The sequence below is a fragment of the Podarcis tiliguerta genome (assembly GCF_965153285.1).
Source record: "Podarcis tiliguerta genome assembly, chromosome: 12".
Lineage (NCBI taxonomy): Eukaryota > Metazoa > Chordata > Lepidosauria > Squamata > Lacertidae > Podarcis > Podarcis tiliguerta.
In genome coordinates this window covers 34,233,805-34,253,843 of record NC_139545.1, presented here as the reverse complement: position 1 = coordinate 34,253,843, position 20,039 = coordinate 34,233,805, and the positions used below count along the sequence as shown (strand labels likewise).

The 20,039-nt window shown below is 41.3% G+C and overlaps 2 protein-coding genes across 4 annotated transcripts in view; one reads left to right on the top strand and one right to left on the bottom strand.

Moving 5' to 3' along the window:
• CFAP69 (cilia and flagella associated protein 69) overlaps positions 1-20,039 on the top strand; it is a 50,740-nt gene that overhangs the window by 24,841 nt on the left and 5,860 nt on the right. The window contains exons 22-29 of the mRNA XM_083407185.1: positions 294-398; positions 2,222-2,395; positions 14,190-14,480; positions 16,101-16,294; positions 16,381-16,472; positions 17,334-17,478; positions 19,030-19,103; positions 19,665-19,717. Of these exons, the coding sequence (XP_083263311.1) occupies positions 294-398; positions 2,222-2,395; positions 14,190-14,480; positions 16,101-16,294; positions 16,381-16,472; positions 17,334-17,478; positions 19,030-19,103; positions 19,665-19,717 (1,128 nt within the window). The remainder of the gene's footprint in view (positions 1-293; positions 399-2,221; positions 2,396-14,189; positions 14,481-16,100; positions 16,295-16,380; positions 16,473-17,333; positions 17,479-19,029; positions 19,104-19,664; positions 19,718-20,039) is intronic.
• Positions 3,570-10,527, bottom strand: FAM237B (family with sequence similarity 237 member B). Of its 3 annotated transcripts, none has more exons than XM_083405846.1 (4): positions 10,007-10,527; positions 4,788-5,184; positions 4,287-4,356; positions 3,570-4,003 (listed from the first exon to the last, which is right to left on the bottom strand). In XM_083405846.1, the coding sequence occupies exons 2-4, from the start codon at positions 5,167-5,169 to the stop codon at positions 3,982-3,984; spliced, it is 474 nt and encodes a 157-aa protein (XP_083261972.1). In that variant the 5' UTR covers positions 5,170-5,184; positions 10,007-10,527; the 3' UTR covers positions 3,570-3,981. The 3 variants fall into 3 exon arrangements, with proteins under 3 accessions (XP_083261972.1, XP_083261974.1, XP_083261973.1); XM_083405848.1 differs by lacking the exon at positions 10,007-10,527 and adding an exon at positions 8,616-8,917; XM_083405847.1 differs by lacking the exon at positions 10,007-10,527 and having other exon boundaries at positions 4,788-5,624.

The window sequence follows — 20,039 nt, the reverse complement described above, 5'->3', positions numbered from 1 at the left end:
AAAGTAATTCCTTCAGTTTCTCTTTGGACAGTGTGAGGTTGTTCAGTCACTTGTAAGGAAGGGGCATTTATGTACAATGTACGGTACTTGTTTGTATACTTAGTTAATTGCTAGTTCTTCATATTACGTTTACTCAGGGTGGATTGCATCACCATACTTGGAAAGATACATAGTCTGAAACATCCCTATTTGTGTTTTTAATGTGTTAAGGCTAAAAATTCAAATGAGAGTAAAAAGAGATATTTGACTTTGCCATGTCATTTATCCCTCACCCGTTTTTGAATTTTTTATAGAAAGCAAAAAGGATTCAGGAAAAATCCATAGAAAATTCTAGAACAAAGGTAAAACCTTACAACGCAACATTCCATCCAACTGACATTAAAGGCCTAAATACCACGGTAAGTGAATCCTTACAAATCTTAAATATGAATTTCAAAAATATAAAATGTTACAAAAGTATTATCTAAGGTTGAAAATTCTAAGAATGCAAAATGTTTGTTTGTTTTCTTTCCAGCAGAGCAAGTATTCCACTATATTGTTATGAGTCGGGGTGGGGAAGTAGGCTATATGCAAGATCCTTCTAACCCCTGGGTCCAGAAAGTGTTAAAAATATAAGCCAGGCTATCTTGCTGTTTAAGGATTTTTAGGAATTGTTCAGAAAACTCTGTGTGTGTTTGAAAACCACTTTGTGCTGCAGTAGCACAAGGGAAAGGATGAGCAAGGCCTTTGGGTAATGCAGCTTTGGTACTGAAGCTTGCATCATGGCTTAAACATGTTGAAAACCCATTATTTTGGGTATGCCAAGGATTGGGGACTGGGTAAGCTGCTTTGGGATGCAGAAATGTAACAGGGATTGTGCACCAAGGAGGAAGGCTTGAAGAGATCCTGATGAACTGAAAACTTGCTTGAAAGGAATAAGCGGTTACCGTACTAGTCTAAGGTTAAAAGTGTAATTGCGTTTTCTTAATTGGTTTTTGATTATGCATGTTCTAATGCCGTTGCTAACTTGTCTGTTATTTTTCTGCAGGGAAGCTGTATTTTGTTGTTTGTTTGTGCCTTTCAGGACAGATTCTTGTTCTTTGGTGGGTAGTGTTGTATGCTTGGTGGGAAGTAGGCTGTTAGAAATGTATATCCAAGGTTGAAAATTCTGAGAATGCAAAACATTTGATTTTTCATTACAGCAGCAGCAAGTGTTTCACTATATTTTTATGAGTTTGGGGGCAGAGGGAAGAAATAGACTGTATGTGAGATCCTTCTTAACCCCTGGACCCAGCAAGTGCTAAAATATAAGCCAGGCTCTCTTCTTGTGTTGAGGTGACAGCCTGAGTGATGGGCCTTTAAGGAAAACAAAAGAAAGGGGTTCTGTGGGTGCGGGCCCTCCCTCGATTCATAGATAGTTGTAAGGTCAAAACCTGAATTTAGAGTTGAATTGCACTGATGTGACCTAGAAGTAAAGCAGCAATCTGGAGAGGGTGTTAGAGAAATGTTTGAGAGCAATGTTCAATTTCTGTTGACTCCAAGGCTGTGAACCCCTCCATCGTAAGCTCAGGTTGTATATATGTGTAAGTAAACCGTTTTTCATAAAGACACCACAGTCTCCGCTGTGCCTCATTCCCAAAGGAAACACAAACCCTGGGTAAGCAACTGGAACCCCTGAAATCTTTCAATGCTTGGAGATTGGGGGTGGTGTGCAATAATATTCACCCTTCATATTGAAACACTTTTTCAAACAAAACATCAGTTCATCACCATAGTTAATCTATGGCTCTAGCATGCTGATGGAGATGTAAGTGTAAGCTCTGTGGTATCAAGCAGGCTCTTCAATAATTTATGTGTTAGAGGAAAGAGCATCTAAGTTATTTTTATTTGTTGGAGATCAGCAGTAATAAGGGGTTAAGGAAGAAGTATGACAGGAAGCATAGATAGCAGAAATAAGATTTGAATTTATGATCAATCTCCTTCATTACACACACACACACACACTTTAAACCTAAGGCATGAACTTCTGGTGTATGTTTCAGAATGCATTCTTGAAAAACAAATCATAAAAGCATGAATGAGAAAAGTCAATTACAAATCAACTAATAGTTTTTACATTTCCTTTCAAAATATGCTTTAAAAGAAGAGAATTTTAGAATGTCTCCTTTCCAAGGAATTGTTGTAAAACAGAACTCTTGTTTCATTTTGTCAGAATACTGAGCAATGTGTTTTGTTTTTCCAGGTTGCATCTGGTCGCTTAGTAACTGTTGAAAGTACACCTGCTGAATTGACTGGAGGGCCACTAGCTGATACAGATCTTGCAGTCAAAAAGCTCTCCATTCGTGGTGGAGCCTTAAAGAGGATCAAAACAGTTAAAGTTGTGGATCCATTCAAGAAAGATTCAGTATCTGTAAAATAAACCTTATCTAGAGCTGTTCTAGGCAGCTCCCTGTTTTTTGTTGTTGTTAATTTATATACAAATTTTAATCACATATTTGTATCACACTGGTTAAGTGCAGTTATTTTTAGATATATATTGCTTTAGAAATAATGTGGAGATCATGATGCTAACAAATAAATTCAGTATGTTACAAATATAGATTACCGGTATGTCTAATCATTGCCGAGTTGATTTAATTTGCTTTTTGCTGTCCTTTTGCACTAACATAAATGCATATAGCCATGTGTGTTATCATGACATTTACACACACAAGGATTTGAAGCACAAGGGGAAGAGAACAGCCACTCAGGATATAAAGTGAATGTGGCATTAGCAATCACTGTCATAATCCAGTAATTGCTTCAAAATGAGGTAAATAGGAGAAATCCTGGAATACTGACGTATTATAGGCAAATACTTTAAGCCTTAAATAAACAGGCAGAGACTGTTTATACATTACGTGCATCTTAGTTCCCTGCCAGACACATACATTACGTGCATCTTAGTTCCCTGCCAGACACATACAGTATTTTGGAGCGAAAATCAACAAGAGTAATTTGGAGAAAGCGATGGCAAAAATCACCCAAAGCACTGCAAATAGCATCACGTTTTCAATAGGCTCCTCTCAATGCAACATTTCGGAGAAAAGGCCCATCTCCATGGTGGACTTGAACACGCTGCCAAATGTCTTTTGGGAAACAAAAGGGGAAAGAAGGGGAATGGGATGGAGTATCATCGAAGGAGGCCTGACTGGAACACTGAACATTCCATGCTGCAAGGTTTTGTTACTGGTCCCACTTCTAATACATTGTTTTATAGTGCAGAGTATTGCCACCAAGTGACTCCAAACGCTGCATGTGAAGAATATGCAGGAGCTTCCCTGTTCTTTTCCATGAGCAGGACACAAGAGACACACTAGAGATTGAGAAGACTGTATTGTGGCATATTAGGGAGATTATTACAAGTCTGAAGAATACTGAATTGAGTAAGAGCACCATTTCAGTAGTCTACACAGCATAGAAAAGATATTTTATGATAACCAACATATGTGACCAAATCCAGTGTTTAAGAGATTGCACACTATAAGAGATTGCACACTATGCTTGATTACATCAAGCATAATTTCTTTGGGTTTACATTCCCGCCCCCCTTGTATGTCTTTAAAATGAAATTACCATTTATAAGATGCTGTATAAAATATGCTTGTTGCTGCAGCACCATGTTTTATTAGCATATAAAAATATATTTGGTTTTCATTGCATTCTGAACTTTTAAAAATGAGAGAAACCTTTCTCCCAAAAAAGGACACGTGTGCTAGTATTAAACACATAGATTTACCTGAGAGAGTACAGGAAATTATTCAAAATACATACAGCATTTGGACTGGAGAAAAGACCATGTTGACAATGATTGGAATGTGCTTATCAAATCAGAACACAGAAAAAGATCGCAAAAAAAAAGAGTTCTCAGAAATATCTACAGTAAAATATGTGCTTTTTGAAAGCTTCATTCAATGTGGAATCATCTGGGTGAGGTGTCTTCTGTAGATTTGCCTCTTTGCTCTACAGCTGAGGTTTGTGAAACCTGCAGAGGAAGGAAAGAGCCAATTAGAAGTACAGATAGTCCTTGTTGCCATTTTTTCTTTCTTGTTTTTTCCTGGTTGTCATCTGTGAAATATGTGGTTCTATTTCTATGAAAATTGGAGAATTGCAGAGTAGGACATGGATGAGGTAGGCTGGTGTAACACAGAGAGCCAGAGTTGTGTAATGGTTATAGTGTTTGACTATGACCTTGGGAGACTCGGGTTCATAGCCATGAAGCCCACTCGGTGACCATAAGCCAGTCACCATTTCTCAGCCTTACCTACCTCACAGGGTTGTTGTGAAGATAAAACAGGGAACGGAGAACCTTGAGCTCATTGGAGGAAAAGGTAGTATCTAAATGTAAAAAATAAATGAAATATTTAAATGCTTAGTAGTTGAAAGAAATGGGGGCGAAACACATACATGATGATTTCATTAGAGAGCAATCCAGTTCATGTTTACTCAGAAGTAAATCCTACTGTGTTCAATGGGGCATATTCCCAGGAAAGAGTGCACAGCCTTACAGCACAATCCTACATGTGTCTATACTCAAAATTCATTCCCATTGAATTCAGTAGGACATATGTTTAGGAAATTTGGGATATGGGATTATAGCCTTAATCTAGAAATAGCAGCCTTTCAGTATTAACAGCACACCTTAAAGATGTAACACATTTATTTTGGTGTAATAATTCATGGATTACAGCCTGCGTCATCAGTTGCATGGCAGGTATAACACTTCACACATCTGGTGTTTTATTAACAGGTAAGTATAACAAAATTACCTTCTGACGCTTTCTGTCCATATGTAAAAGTATTCTCTGTGGATGCTAATTGTCTCCTGCCCATTCCGTGAGAACTTGAGAGAATGCATTCTACATACATATCCCAGAAGGTCTGAGCTAAACTGTTGAAGATGTCATTATGCTTGGGTTTAGACGACCCTTTTAGGAACATCATGAATTCCCAGAGAGCAGGAACTGTGCTTGATACCCTGAGTTTCTTCACTTCCACCAGCCTACGAGAGGAGATTTCCCAACAATGATGATCAATCTCTCCCAGGCCGGCAAAGGCTTCTTTTTGATACTCCAGGTTGCCAAAAACTAAATTCACCATCAAGAGACAACCCATTTGGAGATGCCACTTTCTGCTGCGTACAAATTCCATGCTGCACAGAGGTATCTGAAAACAATACAAACAATTATGACTTCACTTCACTACAGTCTTTGGCTTTACAACTTTGAAACATACTGTCATGAAAAAGGATGTTAGTTCTGACTTCGTCCAACTGACCTGCGGCTCCAACAGGAGCAAGAAGACAAGTATGTCCTGTCACATGTGAGGTGGGGCCAATAACTAGTTAAAATATGTTGCTATTGCAGGTAAAAAGAAAAGAAAAGGCCAGCATCAGTAGCCCCAGTCAGGGGCTCTTCCTTTGTGTGTTGAACAACTAGAGATCAAGGAGGTGGGCTACACTGAGTGTCATAGCCCACAATATCACACAGTCCTCTCCTACATTAAAAGCGTGTGCTCTGCCACTGAATTACAGCCTGAAGAGCTTTGTAAGGAGGAGACCTTCACATGACATCAACATGAATGTCGGAGAAGACACAGTGTAAAGGCTCTGCACATTTGCTCCTGTGCTGTTCAACAGGGTAGCAACAAATGGCTAATGCCTGGCTAGAGAGAGACCTGTTGGAAATGTAATGTAAAAGTGCTGTCTAAAATGCATAAAATATTATTGGAATGGGAGACAAAGGATGAGCAAGTAAAATCTTCAATGATACAGTGGGCAATAGATATTGGTCATAATAGAGATATGGAAGCATGGGAACGGTTGTGGAATATGGATATAGAATTTGCAGTATGTTATGGTCTAAGAGAAAATTAAATGAAAATGATATATCGATAGTATCTAACACTGAGTAAATTGGCAAAAATGTATATATCTAAATCAAGTAAGTGTTAGAAATGTAAAGAGAAAGAAGGTTCTTTTTATCATATGTGGTGGTCTTGTAGTAAGGTTAAAGCTTACTGGGAAATGATATATAATGAAATGAAAATGATGTTTAAAATAACCTTGGGGGGGAGGAACCAGAAGCTTTTCTTTTGGGAATTATAGGGACGGAACTACCTAAACTGTATAGAAACTTATTTATGTAAGAATGTTACTTGCCCCAAAATGGAAAGAAGCAAAAGTCCCAGCAAAGGAAGAATGGATACAAAAACTTATGGAATATGCAGAAATGATGAAACTTACCGGAAGAATAAGAAATCAAAATAATAAACTTTTTAGAAAAGAATAGAAATGGTTTATTGAATAATTACAGATAAATTGTAAACAGATAAGAACATTGGCAGGATTATTGTAATAGCCTGCTGTTTAATGAGTATATATTTAAAGAAGATGAATAAATGAGCAAATTAAGTTAATTTGGATATGCAGAAGATATTAAAAATAAATTTAAGGAACCGCAGAAAGGCAGAAGGCAAAGAACTAAGCCAAGGTGTTCAGGTCATGGAGCACACTTATCAATAGCTCCTCACAGAACCACCTCTGACCTGAGACATAAGCGTCGGCTTGCATCCGCGACTGAGGAGGCCGACAGCATGACGTTTTGCGTGTGACGTCGCTCTTGGATATTGAGGGGGGTCTCAGCCCCATCCTTAAAAACTTTTTTTGGAGGGCCAAAGTGCCTCCGTCCCCAGGAGCCAGCGCTGCTGGCCTGAGAGAAATGTTGGGGTAGCTCCTAATCCACCATCCCTGGAGCGGCTGAAGGCCTGTTTCCGCTGAGGGAAGGCAGAGGCAAAGGAGGCCAAGCCAGGGAGCATGTATACCATCAAGCTCCCCGTTGGCATGAGAGGACTCTGTCAGTCTTTGTTTAAAATAATACATTTGTTTTAGTGTTTGAATCACATTGTAAACTGCCTTGGGTGCCTTGGGGGGTATATAAACCCAAGAAAAAGTAAATAAATGAAATAAATAACTGGAAGAACCCACTGTCCACCTTCAAATACAGATAGCAAAGGCTTCCGTCTGAGACGTTGGAGAGCTGCTGCCTTTCAATAATGAGCAGCTCGTTATAATTGTGCCGCTCGTTATAAAGCAACTTCCTATGTGACTGCCTCTCAGAAGTCGGTTGAACACATCTTTTTTTAGGATAAATTACTGGAACACTGTGTTATTTAAATACACTCTGCTGCAAAACAATTAAATTGCACTCGAACCACCCGGTTTTGTTTCCGATCAACATCATGAGTAAGAGTGACTTCAGTTGTAGCCACAAGACCTCAGCCTGTGTTTTCAAAAGTCCCACTGTTTATATAGTGTCATAGATTTAGGGCTCCAGAGTCTGTTAGTGAATGGTATAAATTAATAAATGCTAGTATTTAGATAATATTTGGGGGCGTGAAGGGAAATACAAGCTGCAGAACTGTGCCAGGCAGGAAATTTCTGGGTTAGCTAAGTGCAGAACCATGAAGGAACAATGGCACCGAGCCATTAAGGTCCATTAGCAATGCAAAAGAACAGTCCTCCCCCCCCCCCAACTCTCTGAGGAGTGGACAGAGACAGGAGAACTGGCAGGTTGCCAAGGTGATGGGGGGGGACATGATGTCATAGGGAAAAAATTCCTTTTTGAAATCTGGAGGCGTTCTGGGAAAGAAGAGAACAAAGGCAGAGCCATCTTGGCGCAGGCTGGAGGAGGTTGCCCCAAGTGTCATGACTGACTATTGCTTTGGACCCAAGCTTGCTGAAGCTGTGAGAGGGACAGTGAGAGACAGTGTCTGCTCAGCCTGGAGACTGAGGTCCTCCTCCGAGGGTTGTCTGCAGGTTCATTCACTGCAAGAAGTGAAGTTACAGGGAACCGGGCAGAGGGCCTTTTCAGTGGTGGCACCCTCCCTGTGGAACACTTTCAAGGAGATAAAGAATTACACAGCTTTTAGAAGGCAGCCCTGTATCGAAAGGTTTTTAACGCTTGATCTTTTATGTTTTAAGATGCACTGTAAGCAGCCCAGAGCGGCAGGAGAAACCTAGGCAGATGGGCGGAGTATAAATAATAAAATTATTATTATTATTATTATTATTATTATTATTATTATTATTATTATTATTATTACTAATGGGGTATAATGCTCTGCACCTCCTTCATTGAAGATTCCAGGTGTAAATATGTGTACAGTAAGCCATATGTATTAAATAGACTAGCCTCCACTGTGCCTCAATTTGCACCCTGGGTGAGCGCCTGGAATCTTGCTACCACTTGGCAGAGATTGGGAATGGCGAGCAACCTTCGTAACAATGGGATTACATCCAGGCAGGCATTGGGGGGGGGGGGCAGAGAGGGGCAGCTCCCCCACCCAAATAAAAATAAAAATACATAGCTCCCCCACCCAAAATTCAATAAAAATACATAGCTTACTGAGGTTCTGCTGCCCGCAACAGAAATCCTGAATACGCCCATGGAGGCCCATTCTGTGGTTAGTTAAGATGGCTGCCGCTACAGAATTTTTTTTGTGCACTTGACTTGGGACAAAAGAACCTGGCTCCTAATGCCCACTCCCACCCTGTCAAGAAATGTATTGGGTGACATCGGAATAGTCACCTAACCTACCTCACAAGGCTGTTGTGGGAATAAAATGACCGGAGAAAAAAACTATATATGCTACTTTTGAGTTTGTTGAGATCGGTATGATTTAAGTCAGGGGTTCCCAAAGCTTTGCCCATGGACCACCAGTGGTCTTGTGAGTCTGTAAGGTGGCATAACTACATGTGTATGAAGAAAGGGGTGTGTGAGAGGAATGGCAGGCACAATGGCTGCTGTTTCGTTCTTAGAGCCTGGCAGTCTGCCTGGAAGGTGAACGAGACAGAGTTAGTGATGGCAGGCAGAGGTTCTGCCTTCCTCAGGGGAATAAAGCTATGGCTGGTCCTAAGCAATCACCACTTCTAAGCAACAGGGAGAAAAATCATTAAGTAGTCTTGGGCAGGGAGAGCTTGGGAACAGTTGGTATAATGGTTAGCATAAAGGGCTAAGACTGGGAAGATCAGGGTTCAAGCCTCCATTCAGTCATGATGCACACTGACTAAATTTGGGTCAGGCACTTTTTCCTCAGACCAGCAGTCTACCTCACAAAGTTGTTGTGAAGACAGAAGAGGTTGAGAGAACCTAAAGGTTAGCCCAAAGACAGCATATAAGTGTTAATAATTAAAACCTTAAATAAATAAAATGCTTAGGATTCTAGGCACCCAACCAACCATGACAGGAGGGAATTATTTAAAAGCAGCAAGAAGTTTATAGAAAATATTCAGCTCATACTCTTAACCACAACATTACACTGGCTCCAATATACAGTTTGTGGACAAGTAAAAAGATCAGGAATTTAAAACTTTTGGAATGTAAAACTTTCTTACATTGTAGATAGCACCTGTAGAAAGTGACACACAGGAGAAAGTAAAAAACTATCACTGATCTACATGATCAATAAATAATGCATTTCACACAGCAGCATTATAGATTTTACTGATTGATTTTTATTTTCTCTGGAACTTAGAAGCACAATAAAGTTTTTTTCCTGATTATTCCTACTTCTCAGGGAATATTGATTACTGTGATCAGTATATTGGAAACATATATCTGCCTTCCCCTCTTGTAATTCAGTTACTACAAAAGCACTTGCAATAATAACATGAAAATTAACAACCAGTCTTTTTTGTAGCTGCTGTCATTGGCTATCAAACAGCAAAAGCAACTAACACACAGCAATTCTATGACACATGTACACAGAAGTGAGTAGTGCTGAATTCAAAGGGGAATGCTCCCAGGCAGGCAGGATCAGCATTGCAGCCTTTACAAGGAAGCAACCTCCAATGAACACAGTGGGTCTTACTTCTGAGTAAGCTGTATAGCCTTGGGCTAGAAGTTTTGGAATCTGGCTCCCTCCTGTTCAGTTAATGAGACTTTTTCAACATTTGTTTTTAAGGAGCAAAGTGAAAAATCATACTTACTGAAATATAGCCTTCTTGAGTGCAAAGATTCAGTGACAGAAAGCAGTCTGTGTTGACTGACCACTTGGACACAGAGGGGTGGAGGGGGTTCCCAAAGACCAGAAGTCTGAAACTGCTTTCTGTTGCTAGCGAGATAATGGTTGCTGCTTATTGGGATTATATAGCAGAGAAAGACACTGGCAGTATCATCCACTCCATTAAGTGAAAAAGGAGAGGAGAGGGGCTATAAATCATATAACCCCGCCTCTGTCCGCATCATCTGCTCTGAGTCAATCAGCTACACAATCTGCTGCAATCTGCATCTTTGTTCCCTTATCTTATCAATACATCCCTATTCCTGTGTACATCCTTGTCCAATAACAGCTGGGGTAATTGTCCTAGGAAGAGATTTGCAGATAAAGCCTCTTGATGTTTATTCAGAAGTAAGTCCCACTTAGTTCAATGGGGCTCACTTCCTTGCAAAGTGGGTTTAGGATTGCAGCTTTAGACCCCCAATCCTATGGGTGATTATTGGACATGAAGTTCAACTGGGCCCAGTAGTGGAGCTCAGTCCCAGGTTAAGTGTGCAGAGAACTGCAGCCTAAAAGTGCTTCTCCTAGAAGTCAGCTGATTACATCTTGATTGAAGTCACAAATTTGTTAGAGAACATTCATTTCCCTAGAATACGGAAGACACTTTATTTAAAAGATGCCAAATGACGTTGCTTAACGAAAATATAATGAACAGCGATAGAATCACTGCTAAAAATACAACTGTTTAAATACAAACAGCAACAGACAGGACATTTTAAAAATACTTGTTTTTGTTTATTTAGTCAGTGAATAATAACAAGACTCTGTGGGCGCGGTACAATTTTTTAAAAATAAAACAGTAATTTATTTTATATATATATATATATATATATATATATATAATGATAAAAACAATAAAATAAACATCTTCTTCTTCTCTGGCGATCACTCGTAGCCAAGTAAGATTGTCTTCAATAAGCACGGTTTTAACAATGAGTCCGTAAGTGACTGTGGAGGCCAATTCTGGATCCACACGTCCTTCCACAGCAGGGACATTGGTTTCCGGGAGGGTGCTGATCACGGTGTGGATTTGCCAAGCATGCCTTCCTCTAGCACGTTTCTCCCTTGCATCCTGAGTTCGAGTGTCTTCAAAGCCCACGACACCTTTGGTAAAGGCTGTTCTCCAACTGGAGTGCTCGCAGGTCAGTGTTTCCCAGTTGTCAGTGTTTATACTACATTTTTTTAGATTTGCCTTAAGACAGTCTTTAAACCTCTTCTGTTGACCACCAGCATTACGCTTTCCATTTTTAAGTTTGGAATAGAGTAGTTGCTTTGTAAGACGATCATCAGGCATAAACATAAGATAACAGGAACAATAAAAAGTAATAAATACAGAGTCAGAGAAGCTCAGAAGCCACTAAGATCATTCAAAGCCAACAAAACTCTAGACAAAACAAATGACAAAATGTGCTGAAATACCTGGTTGTTTTAATTCACTTGGTGCCAAAAGATGGCACCAGGTTAACTTCCCTGGAGAGAGCATTCCATACTCAAGGCATCATGACTGAAAATGTCCTCTTTCTGATCACCACCCATCTAAGTAAAGATGGCAGGGGTACCCTGGGAAGGACTCATGTACAGGGCCAGTCCAGGCTATCTTCCCGTCTGAAGTGGGTAAGAGGGCACCTTTCTCCCCACCACCAATCTTGCAGTCTTGGAGCTTCACAAAGAACAAATATTGGATATTATTTTCTACTCACTACAGAGTAAAGTCACTACTCTTGCTTATATCTCCTATAGGCAAGTGACAATACTCCGATTCATTTCCTCGATGGTGTGGTATGAATGTGAGCAGTGCTTTTTTTTCTTTAAAAATGTTTAGGGGTATTCTCATTTTGACTCAAGAAAATCATCATTTTATAGTTCAAATCGGGATAAATAAATGCAGTAAATGGAAAAAAGTACAAAGGTTCACAAAATGTTTTTGTGTACCCCCAAAAAAGAAGCACGTACCCCCAGAAAAATAGCACTGAATGTGAGCATGGTGGGGTTTTTTAGAGCACTATTTTGTTCCGTTTTATACCCAAAGGAATGGTCAGGAATTAGAAGCACTTGCTAACCATTTCTGAAGCAAAATTTGATTTCTGTTTGGTGGGGAGCATTTTTGAACACCAGTACTGCATTTGGTTCAGTATGTACATTGTAGTCGTTAATTGACTCTTCTAGTGAAATTAAGAGAACCAACCATTGCCTTTTCCTCAGCAGATGGGAAAAGGTGTGCTGGGGGCAACAAACTTTGCACTGGCTTTTCGTGTATGCGAGTCAAGATTCTTTGCTTGAGTGCCCACATTGCATCTTAACAAGAAACCACATATCTGTTTCTAAAGTCATTATAACAGAATCATTGTTGTAGAAGAGGAGGGGGCTAGGGCAGGAAATTGGCATCCTTATGGTGAACAAAAAACATGTCACTGAGCACAACTCAAAGCGGGCTAATCATGTAAAGAGCTTCCAGCATATACCAAACAACTTCCCCTTCCTCAGTGCCCCCAGATGGAAAGAATGATTCAATTTCATTGATTTAGATACTTATAAAACCTATCTCCTAGCTATCTAAGCAAACAGGCTTTAAAAACTCATTTCCTTCTCTTTTTCCCATTTCCTGTTACACCATCTCTGTGATTCAGGACAAATCTATATTTCAGTTTACCTTTAGTTTAGTTTATACCTCTGTGATGCTAATTCATATGCTAGTTCATATACGTTCTCACTACTTCATCCCTGACTGCTGGCCATGTTGGCTAGTGCTGATGGGAACTGACTACACTGTTACAGAAAGGCAAAGGTAAAAGACCCCTGGTTAAGCCCAGTCAAAAGCAACTTTGGGGTATGGCGCTTATCTTGCTTCAGGCCCAGGGAGCCAGCGTTTGTCCACAGACAGTTTTCTGGGTCATGTGGCCCGCATGACTAAACCGCTTCTTGCGCAACAGAATACCATGATGGAAGCCAGAGCACACGGAAATGCCATTTACCTTCCCATTGCAGCGGTACCTATTTGCACTGGTATGTTTTTGAACTGCTAGGTTGGCAGAAGCTCACTCCGTTGCACGGATTCAAACTGCTGACCTTCTGATCAGCAAGCCCAAGAGGCTCAATGGATTAGACCACAGCACCAGCCGCTTCCTGTACCTTTTACTGTTACAGCAGAATAACCTCAAGAGGTGTCCAGAGCACTGTCTAGTCCTGTTGTTTTGGGTAGTTTCAGTTAATAAGGCTCAAGGATGCAGACAAAGTGAAGGTGAGGGCAACCATTTGCGCCTTAAAGCCTTGCCCTTCTTGGCTGATAAAAACTAGCAGGGAGGGGACAGCTGACTGGACCACGGAGGTGATGACTGTCTCCTTTTGAGAGGGGGTGGTCGATCTCTGCCTGCTTAAAGGAGACAGTGGTAAGACCACCCTTAAGAAGCCATGACGGGATTTTGAAAATTTAAATAATTACTGGCCAGTGCCAATCTTCCCTCTTTGATCCAGATATTTGAGCAGATGGCCACAGACCAGATCCAGGCACTCTTATAGTAAATCCATTCCAATTGAGGTTTAGTCCTGGTTTTGGCTCAGAAACTGCTTTAGTCGACCTGTGTCCTCAAGAGACAAGACAGGGAAAACGTGTCCCTGACTTTTGATACCATCAACCATGGTAACTTTCATGAGCGCAACCAGGATCTTTGGTTTTTTGGAGGGGCAGGACCAACTCGATTGGGCAGTTACGTTATGTATTTCTATTGTTTTACTTGATGGGATGGAGCGGCTCTGCTTTACGGTGGTTCAGGTCTTACTTCCCAGGATGAAGATTATATGTAAAGGAAAGCCAGCTAATTTATTTTGTGTTCCCCACCCCGCCAAATCAGGATTTATTTATTTTTTGCAGTTCTATGTGTACAAGGTCCGTCTGCCACGTTATGACGTTTAGGATTCATTCCTACAGAGAGAAGTACTGGATGGAATCTGCCTCGGTCCAGCTTCCGCTGCGCTCCCGCTACGCTCCTACACTGTTTTCATTCCCCGAACCCGCATGCACGGAATGCACGTGTGCAGACTCAAGAATTTCACTTCGCGTATCTGACGAAGCAGCTTCTAGCCCTCGAAATAAACGTGCCAGGCCTCTTTAAAAGGCAACCCTTTTGGAGCGAGGCACAAAATGTTCCGCGGCGCCCTCGTCGTCATTTGCAGCGGCAGCAGCTCCAGCGTCTCAAGGAAAGCTCTGCTCCAGCGCCCCGCTTCCCTTCGCGGTCCCGCCTTCCCCGCCCGCCCCGCCTCCGAGCAGGCGGGCCCGTCGCGGGTTGGCGTCACTCTCCTGCGCTGCTTCCCTGGCTCTGCATGCGCCCAAGCCTCCGCTGAAGGGAGCCCCTTTGCGCCCGCTGGTCATCAGCATGGGGCGGCTCAGCCGAGCCCTTCTGAGGGAGGTTAGTGCGCCGCCAAAGCAGCTCTTTCCCTTCAGCCTTATGAGGCGGCGTTTCCGCGGGGCGGGGGGCGGCTTAGGAGGTGCCCCGTGCACCTCTGAATATTTGGCTGCAGGGAGGCGGGTCCAGTGACAAAAACTTCCCTTATCCCGATAATAAATCTTCAGTACAAAGGAAGGAAGCTCTTCAGCCCTTCTTGGATGAAATTCTTGGTGGTTATTATTATTATTAAACTTTTGTTGTTGTTTAGTCGTGTCCGACTCTTCGTGACCCCATGGACCAGAGCACGCCAGGCACTCCTGTCTTCCACTGCCACCCGCAGTTTGGTCAAACTCATGTTAGTAGCTTCGAGAACACTGTCTAACCATCTCGTCCTCTGTCGTCCCCTTCTCCTTGTGCCCTCCATCTTTCCCAACATCAGGGTCTTTTCCAGGGAGTCTTCTCTTCTCATGAGGTCTCAGCTTCAGGATCTGTCCTTCCAGTGAGCACTCAGGGCTGATTTCCTGAAGAATGGATAGGTTTGATCTTCTTGCAGTCCATGGGACTCTCAAGAGTCTCCTCCAGCACCATAATTCAAAAGCATCAATTCTTCAGCAATCAGCCTTCTTTATGGTCTAGCTCTCACTTCCCGTACATCACTACTGGGAAAACCATAGCTTTAACTATACGGACCTTTGTTGGCAAGGTGATGTTTCTGCTTTTTAAGATGCTGTCTTAAAGTTTACATAATGGCAGATTTAAAAATCTACAATCCTGTGTCCATCTTGCATATCTTTGCACCAAATTGTCATAGACAGTTTCCTTTTGGACTTCACTGTTTACAGGGTATTTTCTTTGTGCATGTCTTAGGATGGGACTATTCACATCTGTTCTGTCTTAATTATCAGTAACACCAAGAACAGGAAGCAGGTTTAGACACCATCCCTCTATTTCAGGGATCTGGAACTTTTTGCCCTCCAGAACTTGTTGAACTACAACTCCCATCAGCCCTAGCATGCATGGCCAATACCCAGGGGTGATGGGAGTTGTAGTTCAGCAACATCTGGAGAGCCAGAGGTTTCCCTCACCTGCTGTAAAAGGTAAAGGACCCCTGACAGTTAAGTCCAGTCATAGACTCTGGGGTTGCGGCGCTCATCTCACTTTACAGGCCGAGGAAGCCGCCGTTTGTCTGCAGGCAGTTTTTCCGGGTCATGTGGCCAGCATGACTAAGCTGCTTCTGGTGAACCAGCATGGAAACACCGTTTACCTTCCCGCCGGAGCGGTACCTATTTAGCTACGTTCACTTTTTATCGTGCTTTCGAACTGCTAGGTTGGCAGGAGCTGGGACCGAGCAACGGGAGCTCACCCCGTCACAGGGATTCGAACTGCTGACCTTCTGATCGGCAAGCCCAAGAGGCTCAGTGGTTTAGACCACAGTGCCACCTGCGTCCCTGCACCTGCTGTACTTGTTCTTATATAACCTCATGGTTGTCATTTATCACTATGGGGAAAGTAAAGTACTGCATTTTGGTCTCATTCATAGTAGCCTCACAGGGGGTTGCATCCTCTACTTTTCATAATGATTAACAAATTGCTAGTAAATATGAAATGGCAGTGTTTTAATACTTTTTTTCTTTTTTGCAGTATGGCAGGTTTATGGATGACCTTAGGATCTACGTGAAAGGAGGAACTGGCGGAATGGGCCATCCTCGATTAGGTGGGGAAGGTGGAAAAGGCGGTGACGTCTGGTTGGTAGCTCAAAAGAAAATGACATTGAAGAGACTTAAAGATCGATTTCCAAGCAAACGGTTTGTAGCAGGAGCAGGAGCCAACAGTAGGTGAGTATGTTTCATTGATTGAGAATTTGTGTGGTCCAGTTTACAGCAATCTTGTAATATATATATATATTTTTGCTCTCCACAAGTCTTGCTACGCTGAAAGGTACTAAGGGAAAAGATTGTGAAGTGAAAGTGCCTCAAGGAATATCTGTCACAAGGGATGATGGGAAAGTGATTGGTAAGGATGTTTTCGTTCTTCACTTTTTGTTACTGTAAAGGATTAGAAAACATATCAACTGTGCATCTGGCAAGGATTTAGTACAATAAGCCCTCATACGGGAAAGTTCTCACATTATTTTCAACATTATAGGTGAGATTCTTTTACATGAACCTCCCCTCCAACACACCCAAAATATATTGAAGACTGTACCTCAGATGTATTATTTTTCTGAGAGAACAAATCATGGCTTACATTGCGGTCCTAACCATGTCTACTTGGAAGAAAATATCATTGAATTCAAATTGGTTTACTCCCAGGTAGTTGGGAATAAGCTGCAATTGAGTTTAATTGGACTTACTTCTGAAGAGACATGGTTAGGGTTGCACTGTTAGTTGCTGTTTACTTTCTACTGAGTCTGTGCAACAGCACAAACCTATAATTTGGCTCGCACTTCAATAAACTTGCATGTGCAGGTGTTAAAGGCATAGATGTACTGGCAGACATCCAGGAACAGTTAATTGATCATTCTCAGAAGCAGCTTAATAGATTTTGATTAAGGTAGTATATTTGCCTTGATTTATGTGTGTTCACTTACAGAACTCTGTAATTTTTTTGGAAGTAAAAAGTGAAGGTAGCGTAGCCATGTTGATCATAAAAAAGTCCATAGCTGGGCGAGGCATTTTTCAGGACTCACCACAAAGTCTCAAAAACATTTGCCACATTTTGTGACCATTTAACCTGGAGGTAGGCTCCACTGTGTCCAGTGGTGCTTAGTCTCAGATGAGTGCTAAAATTTAAATGGCAAGTTGAAAGAAATGTCTGTGTCGTTGGGAACAAATAGAACATTTGCAAAAAGCGCTTCTGTATCTTTGTTTTTAGGTGAACTTGACAGAGCAGAAGACAGATTGTTGGTGGCACGAGGAGGTGTTGGTGGATGCATGGCGACAAATTTCTTGCCCTCCAGAGGTCAAAGGCTCATGATTCACCTTGATCTCAAACTTATAGCAGATGTTGGCTTAGTTGGGTAAGTCTTTGATCCTGAAAATTGCACTCTGGAGTCATGCTCATGTTTATATATTGAAGTGAATGCCCTTGTACTAGAAATATCCATGTCTGTACTACATCCACATTAAGACATATTTAAGTTTAGGGAATGTTATTCATACAGTCAGTTATCCTGCCTCCAGATTATCCTATTGTTACTTTATAGAAATAAGGCATCAGTGCTATGTTTCTAGAAAAATAAGTACCAGAACTCACCATGAACACCTCCCCCATTCTCTTAGAATGGCAATGGCACCCACCAGAGAAGTGCAGGAACTGAGTTCCTGTGAGTTCCCCCTGAGAAAAAAAGCCCTGCAGTGCATGATGTAACTACAGTTGCAGCTCTTGCCTCACTTCTTTCTGGTTTAATGTGTGAAGTTGAACTTTTATTCAGGTTTTGCCCAACAGCAAATGGAAGCTTTATAAGGAACTGGTGGGTGTTCAAAACAGTGTCACATAAATACTATTGCATTTGTGATATATCTGTATGCCTCTCCCACCCACCACCTAATTCTACTTCAGATTTCAGGGTGGTTTGCTCCCCCCCCCCTTATTCTAGATGAGGTAAGGAAAGAATAATTTCTAGGGAGTCATGGAAACACCTTTGGTTTATTTCACTCAGTTGTTGAGTGAGTCTCTGAAAGCTTGTTCTTTTGATCTCAGTCTGAGTTTGGTTTTTTTAATATTTCAGTATGTACATAAGTGCTTTATCATTAGATCACAGACATGGAAAAAGATTTGAGAAACATTAGGCTGAGATACACTGCAAGTCAGACAGCATCCCTGTATACATTTCAAAGACAGTACAGCTACTTCTGATCTAATAAAATCATTTATGAAGAAGTATGAAAACTTTTGAAATGGCTCTTGAGGCATTGCCATTACTCCAATAGCATCTTGAAAGAGCACCCTCCCCCTATCTCATTAGTCCAATGTAAGGTATCAAAGTATTTATTCTATTACTGGTTTTTGTTTTCTGGTTATAATCATTAAGAATGTGATAGCGGAGCAATTGTTCTTTCATAAATGCATATTTGCAAAATGGTGCTTAAAAGCTTAAACATTTGCACAATGTGGAGTGTACTTATTTTGAGACTTACTTAAAAATAAAAAGGAACCAGATTTTTGGAAGGTGGGGGGAGAATAGCAAAGCATTTTTTTCTTGCTCCCCCCCCCCCCAACAATCCTGTCAACTCAGTCTTCCCTGTAATATAAGGTGGGTTCTTCCCATTGTGAGTATAGAGCATATAGTTCTGTTAGGGACTTATAGGAACATTGGCTAAATGCATATTTGGGGCACACACTGATTCACTTTAAGGGGGGAAATGAGCATTTAAAGGCAGCTTTTGTGCTTGGTGCTTTTTCTAGTATATATGGAATCTATTCCACCCACTTCTAAGAAGTTTTCTCTTCATTTTAAACAAAATTCACTTGAGTAAAATGCATTTTAAAACTTGAAAGTGGTTTTATTCTTCTGTCAACTACATACTGATATGAACACTAAATAGATTTTTTTCATCCCCCACCCCAGGTTTCCAAATGCAGGAAAATCCTCTTTGCTAACCAAGATTTCTCATGCTACACCTCAGATAGCAGATTATGCTTGTAAGTAATTAATTTTCCATGTATTAGTGTTTGCACCCTGATCTTAAATGCAATGCTTGCAATAGAAACACTTTGACTCTAGGAGCCATCTTCCCCCTGTCTCTGACAAGTCTCTTGCAATGCCCTGGGGACAGGTGTGTGTGTGTGTGTGTGTGTGTGTGTGTGTGTGAGAGAGAGAGAGAGAGAGAGAGATCTTGAGTATGGGCAGAGGCTGTCTGTAGGTGAACTACCCCTCCTGAATGAGAGCTCAGTCTTTCAGCTACCAAGTTTTCAGAGGATAATTGCAGAGAGCTATGATACCGTTCCTCAAGTATTTTCCAGTATTTAATAAGACTTTCTCTGCAGTCAGTTTTCTATGTATCTTCTGATGTGAGCAACTTTAAATGTTTGGGAAGGACTTCTGCTATCACTGCCTGTCTAGCATTCAAGGGATTGCTTCTGAGAAAGCAAGAATGTTCCATCTTTTGACTGAGAGTAAACAAGTGTGTTGGGCATGCAAGCCAGGGGTAAAACTCCAAAATGCATCACAAAACAGGGCTCACTTTTCCTTACTTTTCGCAGTTACGACGATAAAACCTGAACTTGGAACAGTCAAGTATGCTGATTTTAAACAGGTTGGTTTCCAAAAGTAAGATCTGCATTAAAGGTGTGGTTGTGGAGAAATCGTATTTTGGTTACGTTATGAGACCCCAATTTTCTTAACTTACAAACCGACACCAATACTTCAAGGAGAGCAGGCTGTTGACTTGTTTTCTAACAAACGGTGGTATCCTGAGATAGGTCTGGCATCTGTGCTCCTTCAGTTTCAATATATTTCCTTCAGATGGCTGTGTCTGTCTTAAGCAATATCTGTATCCAGATAAACAACCACTCTGCTTTACAATACTAAATACTGTAACATGATGCATTACCTAAAATAATGCTCCATGCGGCATT